General features: G+C 41.9%; 2 protein-coding genes across 8 annotated transcripts in view; one reads left to right on the top strand and one right to left on the bottom strand.

The window, feature by feature from the left end:
- Positions 1-6,225, bottom strand: part of HEATR5B (HEAT repeat containing 5B) — a 54,890-nt gene extending 48,665 nt beyond the window's left edge. For 2 of the 4 annotated variants that reach the window (XM_015283750.4, XM_025149417.3), the window contains exons 1-5: positions 6,183-6,225; positions 3,997-4,162; positions 3,271-3,482; positions 1,426-1,534; positions 296-445 (exon numbers count right to left, since the gene is read on the bottom strand). In XM_015283750.4, the coding sequence (XP_015139236.1) occupies positions 296-445; positions 1,426-1,534; positions 3,271-3,482; positions 3,997-4,122 (597 nt within the window). In that variant the 5' untranslated portion in view covers positions 4,123-4,162; positions 6,183-6,225. The other 2 variants (XM_025149416.3, XM_025149415.3) reach the window with 2 other exon arrangements.
- Positions 6,226-6,253: 28 nt separating this feature from the next.
- On the top strand, positions 6,254-12,651 carry GPATCH11 (G-patch domain containing 11). 4 transcript variants are annotated; one of them, NM_001277661.2, is made up of 8 exons: positions 6,254-6,480; positions 6,579-6,805; positions 7,894-7,935; positions 8,015-8,135; positions 8,932-9,022; positions 10,172-10,273; positions 11,012-11,093; positions 12,279-12,651. In NM_001277661.2, exons 1-8 carry the CDS (start codon positions 6,434-6,436, stop codon positions 12,332-12,334), a joined length of 768 nt encoding a protein of 255 aa, NP_001264590.2. In that variant the 5' UTR covers positions 6,254-6,433; the 3' UTR covers positions 12,335-12,651. The 4 variants fall into 4 exon arrangements, 3 of the variants coding, with proteins under 3 accessions (NP_001264590.2, XP_046794782.1, NP_001264591.2); XM_046938826.1 differs by lacking the exon at positions 11,012-11,093; NR_102417.3 differs by lacking the exon at positions 6,579-6,805 and having other exon boundaries at positions 6,284-6,480; positions 8,015-8,168.
- The last annotated feature ends 492 nt before the right edge of the window (positions 12,652-13,143 follow it).

Raw genomic sequence — 13,143 nt, 5'->3', positions numbered from 1 at the left:
ATAAGAAAAACACAAGAAAAGAAACCTGTTACTTAAAACCTCTCCCACTGAGACCCACAGTTAACTTACTTTATCTCATTATTTGTTTATGAAGTGAGGAAATCAATACTATTGTACCTCAGTGTACACAAAGTAGCAAGTCAAACATTTGAGCCTTTGATGTAAACTGGCAAGGACTCACCTTTCCCAAATAATAACCAATTTTTCCATTATAAGCAACAGATGAAAGCTTAAAAGCAGACACTTCACAATCACAGCACAAAGACTTCCTAGAACTGTGGAGAAACACACCCACCTTGGCCACTGCACATCGTACAGCCATAGATCTGTCTGTCAACAGAGACCGGGCATTCTTGTAAATATCACGGTGACAAGAAGCTGCTGCTCCTCCAAGTCCATTTAAGACCTTCTGTAAACTCATCAAGATCTCACTGCGGCCCTGAGACTGCACACATAAAGAGGCATTTATGCAGAAATGCAGACATAACGCTTATATCCAAGAACCAGGTACACAGCTCTGCATTTTCCTTTCTGCGCACACATCTGTTTGTGAAAACGGATAATAGTTCACTGAAGTCACATACAACCGCTATCTGGCTGATTGTAGGTGGCAGTGAATGCTAGAACTGGTTTTAGTAGGATTGCATCTGTTATCACAAATTAAGGAGTGCCAGCAGTTCAACAAATGGCAAAAGTTGCTGCTGTCCTTCCCCATCTGCTGCAGCCTCAGGTTAAAGAAACAACAACTAAACAGAAGCAGCTAAAAAGAATGTATGAGACAACGTGAAGCCCAAGTAGTCAAGTTTTGTGCTATACTCACACACAGGGTGTTGCTGAAAACAAGCACCCTTAGGGCAGAACGCAGAGCCATTGTAACACTCAGCGCTGATAGAAGTCCCCGCTTTAAATCCAGCAGTGGGATTATAGATGTTTATTACTCACAGAGAGTAAGTGTATATGCAGGAGGAGGAGTCAAGATCTACACAGTCAGCACTTGTTCCAACTTGTCATTTACTTCAAAAGAAACTGAGCTATGTCAGCCCTGTCAGACCCACTGACAACCCATGGCACATTCCCTCAATATCAGATTCTTCTTACAGTGTATCCTGCCCACAAGCAGCATAACATTTTTGTTACAAAACAGAAGCATTTACTCATGGTACCCAAGGGGAAACCTAGTGCAGCATTTCAGATGGTTCCTACAACCTATTCACAGTTTTAATTAAAAGTAAAGCAACTGCAATAACATTAATATGGCAAAACTCTAAACTCTCTCTGCAGATCAAATACATGCACGCGGTTTAACTTCAGACAAGCCATCTGCATTTTTCTACATGAAAGGCATTTTAGCAAACCCCTTTGGAAGGAGAGAGTTTCAGTTTAAATGGAATCAAGACCACATGTGGAAAATGCTGCAAAACTCACCTCTGCACTTTTCAGAGACTTTAAAAGATTATTCACTGTCTCTGGAAAAGCACTACCCAGCATTCTGCCCATCTTCTCATAAAACGCTCCAACACACGCCACAGCAGCCCTGAGAAAAGAGGCATCCATAGGTATATTCATTTCCTGGATCATTTAAATGAAGACAAAAACTGAAGTATAAATGGATGTTTTAGTCAGCATTGATGAATAAAAAACTCATTACCTGCTAATCATATTCATTGTTTTACAGTGCATTTAAATCATGTGCTTAATTAAGAAAAACATGGAAGTGATTAGCTTCTTAGAATACAGATGTGCTTGGATTGATATTAGTACATGATCTACAGGGTGAGCTGCAGAAGACAAACATGCACGAACCTTACTGCAAGATCAGGATTTTGTGCACTTGAACTACAAGTGCTTGGTAAAGAAACAACCCTGTGATCTTTGATATATTTTCCAAAGATACTGAATGAGACACCCTTTTCAAGCTAAGAATCTAAGATGCATCCATGACTGCAGGAATGCAAATATATATGTATATAAATATATAAAAAACCACTGCAAACATCACCACATTCTTTCTCTGCCATTTTTGATTACCATGTTTTGAGTAACAGCACAGTGCGGTAGGATATGCAAATTGCTCCCAAGGTTTTTGTAAACCTGAAATCCTTGGGTAAATGATTTCTTTTGGTAAACTACCTTGCAATGTGATTACAGCCACAAGTTGTACCAGAGGAGGTTTAGGTTAGACATAAGGAAAAGATTTTTCTCTCAGAGGGTAGTCAGGCACTGGAATGGCCTGCCCAGGGAGGTGGTGGAGTCGCCATCCCTGGCACTGTTCAAGAGGTATCTGGATGAGGAGCTATGAGATATGGTCTAGTAGCCTGTGGTAGCAATGACAATGGGAGGATGGTTGGACTAGATGATCTTGTAGGTCCTTTGCAACCTTGGGATTCCATGGTTCTACAGCCTGCTGCTTAACTGGCACGCCTCCTGCCCTGCTCTTCTACACAACAGCAAGCTCCCCACAGAGTAGCAACAGTTTCAGGGAAAAGGAGGACAGTATCAGCCCCAAAGGTGACTTCAGATGTTATCCTAATGGTGTGTAACAACAACATCTGAAGGCAGCCTGAACTGGCGACTGCTAGACACTGCCAAGATATTAAATATGCTCCCACATGTACCACGGGAGAGTGCTGAAGAAGTTTCAGTAGATGCTGTGTGTGGTATTAACAGATTCCTACAAATAAGACTGCTCCTGCCTGTGAAGATAAACAGGATCACATACACACACACAGACACATCCAAGTATACAGATTCTCCTTGAGAGGTTCAAGCTACATTATAACAGGGGAATATAAACAGGCAGTGCTTGAGGGGAGGAGAAAAAAAAAAATCAAACTTCATTTGGTTACAGTTCTCTCAGCAATAAATAACGTTCCCACTTGACAATCCTGGCAGGTTCCACTGTGAATTGGGTACCTGGGTCCAATTACCAATAAGACAACTAGTGGAAATTCTTCACTGCATTACTTCAACTACTGCTTATCCTCTCCATGGCATAAGAAAGTGAAGAAACATTACATACTCCTTTGCTTAGAGGAAAGCATCAAACTTTCAAACAGTGTGTTTGTCACCTTCAAATCCTGCCCTCCACAAACTCAGACGTAGTCCTTTTTTCCTTCTAAATCAAGCACACACAGACTCCAACTAAGCATACAAAATATAAGTTCCACAAAATTTAACTTAACACGCACATATACAGGCAGATATTTCTGTAATATCCAGGATGTCTTTGCTTTAAAACCATCCCCCTTCCCCAAGTAATACCAAACTTACAGTTTCGTGGGCAGGTAGGCTGCAGTATCATCTTTGCTCTTGATGATGTCATTACACTTGTCAAGTGTCTGAAAAACTGTGAATGTGTCTCCAATGCTGTAGAGAGCAGCAAGGTTTTTTGCGAGTAGTTTTCGCGTTGGCGGCCCTGGGGAACTGCTGATGAGTCCTGTTAGCTGTTCTACCAGTTTCTTCTGTTTCTCCTTGACATCTGTCTGTTAATGGACCAAAAATTAATGAAATTAATTAAGCTTGTTTCCCATAACTCCTGGTAACAACTACAAGAGATTGAAGCAAAACCTCACACTACTCCTACATAATTTGACAAATTGCTTGTCTCACAGAGGTATGAGATACACTCAAGTAATTGTGAAGATGGATGCTAAATGATCAGAATTAACTGTTCTACGTAATTTTTACCTTCTTTTATATGACTCACTAAAACTGCAGTATTACTTGCACAGAGAACATTTCAATCCTCTTTACCATCAAGATTCCTTACAGTGGAAAGGAAGGTTTTGCTTTCCAAACATTTACAACACTGGAAAACAGAAACCAAAGTAGATGGATTTTAACAGAGAGTCCAAGTGAGTACCTAAATTCAATACTTACAACTTACAAACTAAAACAGCAGCTGAATCGAGAATTACACAGTTATGACTTGGATGTTACCTACTGTCTCAAGCACTAAATTAATACGCGTTTCAGAAAGAGGAAAAAGCAATTTACCTTGTTAGCAGCTACCAGCACTTTATCCAAAAATCTCAACCACTCAAAGATGAAGACCGGCCTCTTCGCCTCTGTGATCTGCGCCAACGCTTCCTCGTTCAGCAGCAAACTATGAGCCAGCTCCATCCCTGCTTCAGTTCTGGTTTTATCACAGACGGTAGCAACTCTGAAATAAGAACTGGAATATTAGTATGAAATACAGTACAACAGTATCAAACTTCAATGAGATGAAGATGTGAAGATGGAACCTACAGATTATGGAATCATGATTCAAGCCTGTTTAGAAGTACCTTAACTACAGAGTCCCAGATGAGAACTACTCATTTTCAACCATGTACATCCATTAGTACTTCAGGAATCTGAGTTGTTAATTGTAAAAAGGAGAACCTACGGGCAACTTAAGGGGCAAACTCTTAGCCAAAGTTTATATATGCCAAAGTCCCTGCCTATGAAAACAAAACAAACACTAAAGAGCTGACAGACGTCTCACTGCCTCCTCTCACATAAGCACAGCTCTCACTCTGCTCTAATTGAGACCTTGAGCCCATTCCTGAAGCTTAGACACGAATCCAGCCACCTCCTCAACATTCTCCACAGACAAGGTGAGAAAGAATCCTACCACCACGAGCACTGGTGGGGAATTAGTAACTTTTGCTTCCAGAAATGACAGACCGATTCCCTTTCTCACATGTGCACGCCCTGAGACACAAAGAGTGGGTTTCACAGAAATAGCACAGCACGGGGCCTGAGCTCCACTAAACATAGCTCCAGAGCACAACAGAGCTCCAGCAGCAACATGTGCTAACAGCAGCACCACTACGTTAAGGAAGTCAGATACATATATTTTCTAGAAATAAGACTCACTGGTGCTGGTTTAGGAGACATCACTAAGAACCACCGGATGACCTACCAACTCACCCATCCAGTAAAAACCAACAGCAGACATTATCCTGTAGCTTAACACAGTTTTGCAGTTGAAATTCTGTGACGGCTATAATTATTTAACTGCAACTGAAGGAGTAAGAGGTGTGGAGATGGAACTGATATTAATGTGATTTGCCATCCATCACAAATTTGAGAAAGGCAGGAAGAACAACAGAATTTGGGACAGCTGGATCCCCACACCCACCAGCCTTGCTTTATGGGACAGATGAGCCTTCTGAAACCCAGGCAGCCTTCCTGGCATCGGCCAGGATACAAGTAGCAGTGGCCTGACTGCGGGTCTCCCAGCAGAGCACTACAGGTCAAAGAGCCGAGGTCCTGCTCAAACAATGACCTTGGGTAGGTGCAAGGCACCACCAAGGCACACCAGTGGGGGAAGCAAACACCGAAGGCAACGTAACCTTAGCGAGCTACATTTAGGTGAACGGAGCTGTTTAACAGACAACAGAGAGGGGGGAAAAAATCATTAAAAAAAAATACAAAACAAAATCAACTGTTTGTTTTGCAAAACAAACCCAAAAGGCAAAAACAAAGCAATACAACAACAAAAACACAGCACAAGCAAACCCTGAACTCAGCAGTGCTGGAATGAGGGCACGGGGCAGAACAGGAAAAGCAGAGCACCTAAGAAGCGTTATGTAAGCCAACATCTTCCTACTGCGTGCATTCTCAGGCTGCTTGCTGTGCCCACGGCTGCCCCACTCATAGCCGAACCCAACAAACTCTTAAAGCAAAACAAAATGATTTCAATTTAGTAACTGGATTATTCTTTAAATCAGCCCCCCTACCTGATAGCAACGAAGGGTGCTGGTTTTCTGATTGTTTTGGGTTTTTTTTTTTTTTTCTTAGCGTTGGGAAGAATTCAGAGGCGCTGCCTATCACTGACGTACATCAACTCACAACACCTTTACGTGAGAGCAGAACGAACGACGACCGCGCAGCCCGGGGGCGGCCGCCCGGAGCCTCAGAGTGCCGCTCCGCCTCAGCCCCGCGCCGCCCCCAGGCCGGGCGCTAACGGCGCGCACCTTACGTTCCCACCGCACCGCGGTGCGCCGGAGCCCTCAGCGCGGCCCCGGCCCCACACCGCACCCCCTCACCGCGACGAGACGCTCCCGCTGAGGAGACGCCGCCAGCGGCTCGGTTCCGCGCTGAGCTCCCGCCCAGCTGGCAAGAGAACGACCGGGGGAAAGGGAGATGCGGGGGCTTCGCCCCGAGCCGCTAGAGCAGCCCCAGCCCCAACGCACCTCAGCAGAGCACAGCCGGCCGCGGAGCGCAGCAGGAAGCGGGAAGTGCGCAGGCGGGCGGGGCGGGGCAAGGGGCGGCCGCGCGCAGGCGCTTGGCTGTAGCGCTCTGCTGGGGAAGGGGAGCGGGGAAGCCTTGTGAGCGTACCCCCGGCTGGTGGAGGGCTGCCGTCCCGAAAAAGGCAGCGTGTGCGCCGTAAACCTCATCGACAGCATCTGTAGGAAGAGGTCTGAGTGGGACATGTGTGCTAGCCATGGGGGACGAGGAAGAGGAAGATTACATGTCTGATTTATTTATTAAGTAAGTAGGCGGTGTTTTTGTTTCATCCTCAGTGGTTGTAAGCGCGTAAAACCAAACCCAGAAGTGGGCTAACGCTTGCTGGGGTCATGCATCCTTAGGGAGGATGTGAGGCCGGGGGTGCCCATGGTGCGGCGCGTGAGAGAAGCTCTTCAGAAAGAGGAAAAGCAAAAAGAAGCCAACGAGAAGAACAGGCAGAAGAGCGTGAAGGAAGAAGAGAAAGAGCGACGCGACTTGGTGCTGAGCAGCGCCTTAGGCAACGAGAACAAAGGCTTCGCCTTGCTGCTGAAGATGGGCTACAAGAGTGGCCAGGCCCTGGGCAAAAGCGGTGAGTTTGTCGCTGTCAGAACAGCAGGCTGTGCTCGGGTGTCCCCTGAGGGAGGTATTCGTTCTGTTTGTCCTTAGCTAAGGTCGACAGAGGGCATGGCCGCAGGTTGCACCAGGGGAAATTCAGGTTCTGTATTGGGAAGAGCTTCTCTGAAAGAGTGGTTGAGCACTGGAATGGGCTGCCCAGGGAGGTGGTCCACGAACGTGTCAATGTAGTACTAAGGAACATGGGTTAGTGGGCGATATTGGTGCTAGGTTGACAGTTGGACTAGATGATCTCAGAGGCCTTTTCCAGCCCTAATGATTCTGTGCTACCTCATCTATAGAGCCATATCTGCCTCACTGCGAGCCCAACCATCACTGTGTGTGTGTTGTGGCTGAACAAAAAGTAAGAGCAAACTTATGAAACGAAGACAAAAACATCTGTTGCAAGAGGTGAGGGAAGCAGCAGGACTTGCTGCTCGCTACGTGCACTTCTGTCTGTGTGTGGCTGTGGCATTAAGAAGTTGTTTGGATGGTTGTGGAAAACTAACTGCTTAAAAAACGTCAGCCTCCTCTTTGTATTTATAGTCTGTTAAAGAAGTGAACACCAGGAAGACCTGCTAGATGAAATAGAAAACCAACAAAGCAAAACATCAATAACTGCTGTGTCAGTTCAGTGCATCTCTAGCAGATGATCAGCAAATAAACTGGCCCAGACAGATCCTTGTCATTCTTCATCTTTCTCAAGTTGTGAATTTCTAGAACAAAAAATGCCATCGAAGATGTAGCAAAGCAGCCTTCGGCACAGGTATGCTGTGCCTGTCAAACCAACATCATTTTCTTTCTCTTTTTCCAGCATCCTGGAAAAAGCACACAGCAGTTCAGCAGATGAGGCAAAAAGGAAAGGGGGCTCAAATTCAACTGGGTCATTCGTAAAGCACTAAGTGTACATTAATGTGAGGGGTTTTTTTTTATTTGCACTAAGCAAAATTTGAAGAAAATGTACTTGTTTACTGGCAAAAGCAGCTGCCTACTTGACTGTACCACACCAACCACAGTTTGAGAAAGACCTCCATTCTCAAATCTGCCTATTTTTTCCCCTCACAGGAGAAGGCATTGTTGAACCTATTCCTCTGAACATAAAAACAGGTTTGTGACGTTTCCTAACTTACTTAGTTGTACATTACAGCTTTTCAGCTGCTTACATTCCTGTTGTGTACTTACATAGGCAGAAGTGGGCTTGGTCATGAGGAATTCAAAAAGCGAAAAGCTGAAGAAAAACTAGAAAACTATAGACAAAAACTCCACATGAAAAAACAAGCAAATGAACAAGCTGCAGATCAATTCAGGTAAAATCCTGTAAAGGAAACTCCAAACAAGGTGTAAGTGGCCATTCTTCTTATTCATTAGTTTGGTTATTCTTCTGCATGTTGTTTGAATGGGAGGTATGGGTTAATACATACTTGTATTGCTTCTCAGCTCTAAAGCAAGAGCAGGTGAACACTGTAGTACTGGAATTGTATGCTGCTTCATTTATTTTTATAACTGTTAACAATATGCATACTAATATGCATATACTAATATGCAATATGTATACTAATTCTCAAGTCATTTGTAACATTTTAAATCAGAGAACCATGTCATTTTTTAATAGAAAATTCACAGATAACCCAGGGCATGGTCACTGCAGTGGTTTATATGTGCAACAGATTACAACTGAGGGTAAATCTTTCAGGTTTTATTATTTTAAGTTTCTCCTGATATGCATGTTTGTATGTGAAGAAGGAAAAGCAAGGGAAGGTTAAAAGCTTTTGCAAATTTTTCATGAACCACTTTTTCGTGGAAATGTTGTGCAAAAGCAGTATTTCAGAGTGCAGTGCCATCGAAAGCTCTGTCCTGAAGGTGTAACTGAAAGGTATAATTCGCCCAAAATACACAGTGGTCCTACAGAAACAGATAGTAGAGACTTCATAGCTTTGTCAGTGTTGTGGTTAGCGTGGCCTTCTCTGTTCTGCATTCAGTAGTCTGAGGGAAGTGGTATGTTTAGAATCTCGGCAGATTTTCTATTTTAGAAATGCTGTTGACTGCCATGCATCTCATTGTTTGTCGACCTGCTTATTTTAACTATCTACCTTTTCTTACCAGAATAAGATTCAAAAACAAACAAGAAGAACGTAAGATGGAAGGAGACCTTCGAAAAAGTCAGAGGGCCTGCCAGCAATTGGATATTCAAAAAGTGAGATGTGGTTTTTCGGGGGGTTGGAAGGAAGATTTGTGTGTTAGATACAGGCTAAGAACAAAATAGTGATTCAGTGTCTGGAAGTTCTCTTAATTTACGTGAGGAACCGTGTTCGTTTGCCTGTATTTGCTCCTGCTTTTTGGTACTTTTGTGTTGTTTGCACATCATGCATTAGCCAGTGTCAGGCTGTTCTGAATGACTGTTTTTCTTAAGTGGGGAGCAAATTCACCAGAAAATGGTTGAGGCTGGAAGAGACCTTTGGAACTCATCTTGTCCAACGGTTCTGCTCAGTCAGGATCACCTAAAGCAGGTTGTCCAGGACCACGCCCTGACAGCTTTTCAGTATCTCAGAAGATGGGAGATCATCACTGAGATCAGCAGATTCCCAAAAAAAGCATTTAAGACAAACAAACAAGATCACCTTGTACATTGAAGGAATAACAAGGCTAACAGCAGTACAACTATTTCCTGATCTCACGCTGATCTGGTGGTTGGTGACCCTACCTGCAGCAGGGGGGTTGGAACTAGATGACCTTTGAGGACCCTCCCAACCAAAGCCATTCTATGATACTATAAAATTTTGCCACTTAATAAGTTGAAAGCTTAAAAACAACTCTTTTTTCCTTTCATCTATTAACATGTTAGAAGTAAATACTGCCCTGCAAGTGCTATTGAAATTGAAACAGACAAAGGAGCATCAATCAAAGAAAGTCAGCTGAATTAACCTAGATTATCTTTGACTGTTTCCTCTAACTTCATCCAAGGTGGACATGGACTATGAAGCACCCAATGGCGTTGTGATAAAAAGTCTTTAAGCAGTGCACTCCAACTGATAGAACTACATCTAGGAAGGAGTATCTGTTCACAGATTTGGTGTGAGATTTGCTGTGTAGCCTTACGTGTACCAAACGTAGATGGAATAAAGCTTAGCGTTAGCATGCATTTACTTGTATTTTAAAAAAGAGAATAACCCTTCTTGTGGACTACCGTACTTAGTTTCCCCCTACAACTTCAGTAATTCTTCGTTATACCAAACAAGTAAGTTTGGAGACCTAACATCTCAGCTATTAGAAGTTGTTTTTATCCAGCATTTTAAGAGAACCTGCAGAGGCAGATAATTTTCATTTTAATCCTTCATTATTTAAGGATATTGAAGCACCCAAAGAGATTTGGTATTGGCTGCAACCTGAAGAGGAAGACCAAAAGGATGAAGAGAAAGATGATGAGTGCACAGGCTCAGACTTAAGTGTAAGTTTTGCAACTAAATGAATGGCTTGAATCAGAATGAAATTTAATAGGCCTTTTTAAAAAAATATGTATATATATCATTTTCAAAGCAGTAGTAAATGACCTGTTTGCCATCTTAGAGCAATTATTTTTACAGCAATTAAATGACAAAATATATAACATTAAAACACTGATCTATTGCTCATCTGTTTTGAAGCTGATCTTTGGAAATAGTCAAAATGAAATTCTAAACAGTCTTAGCCACAGTACACAAAATCATATATTTGATAAATAATTTGCTTTTAAGTTTTGATCTTGGATGCCCCGCCACGTCTGTCAGGCTGAACTTTAGAATCCCTAAGTAATTTCTGAAGACACTTTACTGATGATCTTAAGCTGGAAATTCATATTTTCTGAGAACCTCTAGATTACACCACGGTGTTAGCTTAACATATTTGACTTACAGTGAAAAGATGAAGTGTGCAAAATTCCACCAAAATATCATATACTTAATATAAGGTATCTAGGTAATACTTTCAGCTGAATCTTCAGTGAAAATTCTGTAGCTGGAAACAATGCTGAGCCAACAACCAGGCCTTGGGATTCCTGTGCTGTGGGCTACAAATGTGGGGAACTTACCAACCTACAATAGCTTTTCCATAGAAAAAGGTTAAACAAGCTGTTTTGGCAACACCGGTAGCTCAAACTGTCTTACATCATATGAGTCCCTGTTCACTGATTCCTTGTACATACCTCTAGGTATCAGCAAAGCTACAAATACTGACTGCTTATTTAAGAGAAGAACACTTTTATTGCATTTGGTGTGGAACAACCTTTGAAGGTGAGAGTAAACGTCATGCATTTAAGCATTTTACTTTGCTTATGTAGTTAGATTCAATCAAAACAGTATATATTCAGCCTTAATCCTGTCACGTGCTTTCATAAGAACTATGCCCACACTTTCTGTGGAAGTTGTTCTTTCAAGTCATTTCTCGATTTCTGAGGTCCAGAATCAAAGACCATCAACTTCTTGATGTGGGGGTCTGATCCCATTTCGTGAGACATCTTCCCTTCGTAATGCAGATGGCTGATTTGATGTACCTTCAACATTATCAGAAACACTTTTCAAAGAGAATTCCTATCAGCTTATGCACGCTACCTAAATAGTTTTGTTTTCTGTTTTGCAAGCTGGCTTATCATAGAACTGTAGAGTGGCTTGGGCTGGAAGAGACCTTAAAGATAATCTAGTTCTAACCTCCCTGCTGCAGACAGGGCTACCACCCACTTAGGATCAGGGGCCAGGGCCCCATTCAACCTATTCTGGAATGCCTACAGGGATGGGGCATCCTCAGCTTATCTGGGCAGCCTCAGACAGGGGTTCCAGTGCCTCATCATCCTCTCAGTAAAGAATTTCTTTGCAACACCTAACCTAGAGCTACCGGCTTTTAGTTCAGGAGAAGCTTATCATTATATGGTCTGATGTCTGTGCACTCAGCCCTCATCCAGGCCTGTGTGCTGTGGCAGAAATATAACTATCCTGCACTGGTAGTTTTTTTTTTTCCCCAGATAATATATTTTCATATGGGAGCATTTTAAACATAGGTAAAACATTTTCCTTCCAAGCTGCTGATTTGCAAAAAGGATGACAGATTCTCAGTGTAAGCCATTGTAAGGGTGTGTATATGCACAAAAAAATTCGTACTGATACTTATATGAATTGGTATTGTTACGAAAAAACATTCAAAATAGTACCATAACATAATGATACACTATAACAGTACCAAAAACATTAAAAATAGTACCATAAGAAAACAAAGGTTGCAGATTTAGAGCATTATCTAGTTCCTTTGCACCAGAAAAGGCTAGAATTTGTGGTGCCATTTTTGTTTAGTGTTTTAAAACATAGTTTGGAATGAATAACCTGCCAACCTTAAGTTCTTTTTAATCTGTTGATGGCTTCTTCAAGTAATTCTAGCAACAACTTCTCTTCTGAACTGGGATTATTCTTTTTCTGCTTATCCCATAGATGCTGAGGATTTGTCTTCGAACTGCCCTGGAGACAGTGCTGCAGATCATGACTAAAGCCTTTCTAAAGAAAGGAGTTCTAGATAAGTACGGATAGTTGCTATGCTCTGACTTTCTAAGAAAATTCAGTGCTGTGCCAGAATTCATATAAGAGTATGCAGAAGAGTAGTAATTCTGACAGGTTGATCTTCACATTTCTGAAGCATTTCTATGTTTTTTATTTCTGGGTGATGCACTATTAGAAATTAAAGAACTTTACATTTGTTGTTGAGTTACTGTAAATTCAAGGCAAGTAAGACTTCCACAGTCTTTGTTAACGCTGTCCCCAGTTGAGCAAGATCAACTGATAATAAAATTGAAAGTTTCACAAAGGATATATATGGACTAGTTACTGTACAGTAAAGTATGTTAAAGAGGTGGGGGGGTTAAATTTTTACAAGGGTAACTAAACATCAATTTATTTTTTTCTTTCTATTCTACAGTTTGTGACGGGGGGGGGGGGGAGGGGGAGGAGGAAGCTTTTGAAATGCCACTAACACATTTGAACTAATACTGTTATGTGTGTTTACCAGACCATAGAGCATGTTCAATTTCTTTTTAAATATATTTTAATATATTTTTTTTTATTCTTAGGGAGTAACAATTGCTACTATAAACATCCACTAATAGAAAGATATTACTGAGGTATATAAATACCACAAAACAATAAGAATCCATAAAAAAATTACTGGTACAAGGTAAACATTACCTATCTGTAAGTAATGATGTTATGGATGCTCCTTCCAGGAACTGTAAAGGAAATTCAGCTGAAATTTGTCTGATATCAATTTTCATACTGTAAGAACAGTTTTAAAGTCAAAGGGAAG

The sequence above is a fragment of the Gallus gallus genome, chromosome 3 (genome assembly GCF_016699485.2).
Source record: "Gallus gallus isolate bGalGal1 chromosome 3, bGalGal1.mat.broiler.GRCg7b, whole genome shotgun sequence".
NCBI lineage: Eukaryota > Metazoa > Chordata > Aves > Galliformes > Phasianidae > Gallus > Gallus gallus.
Note: the sequence above shows the minus strand (reverse complement) of the source record. Positions and strands in the feature narration are given on the sequence as shown.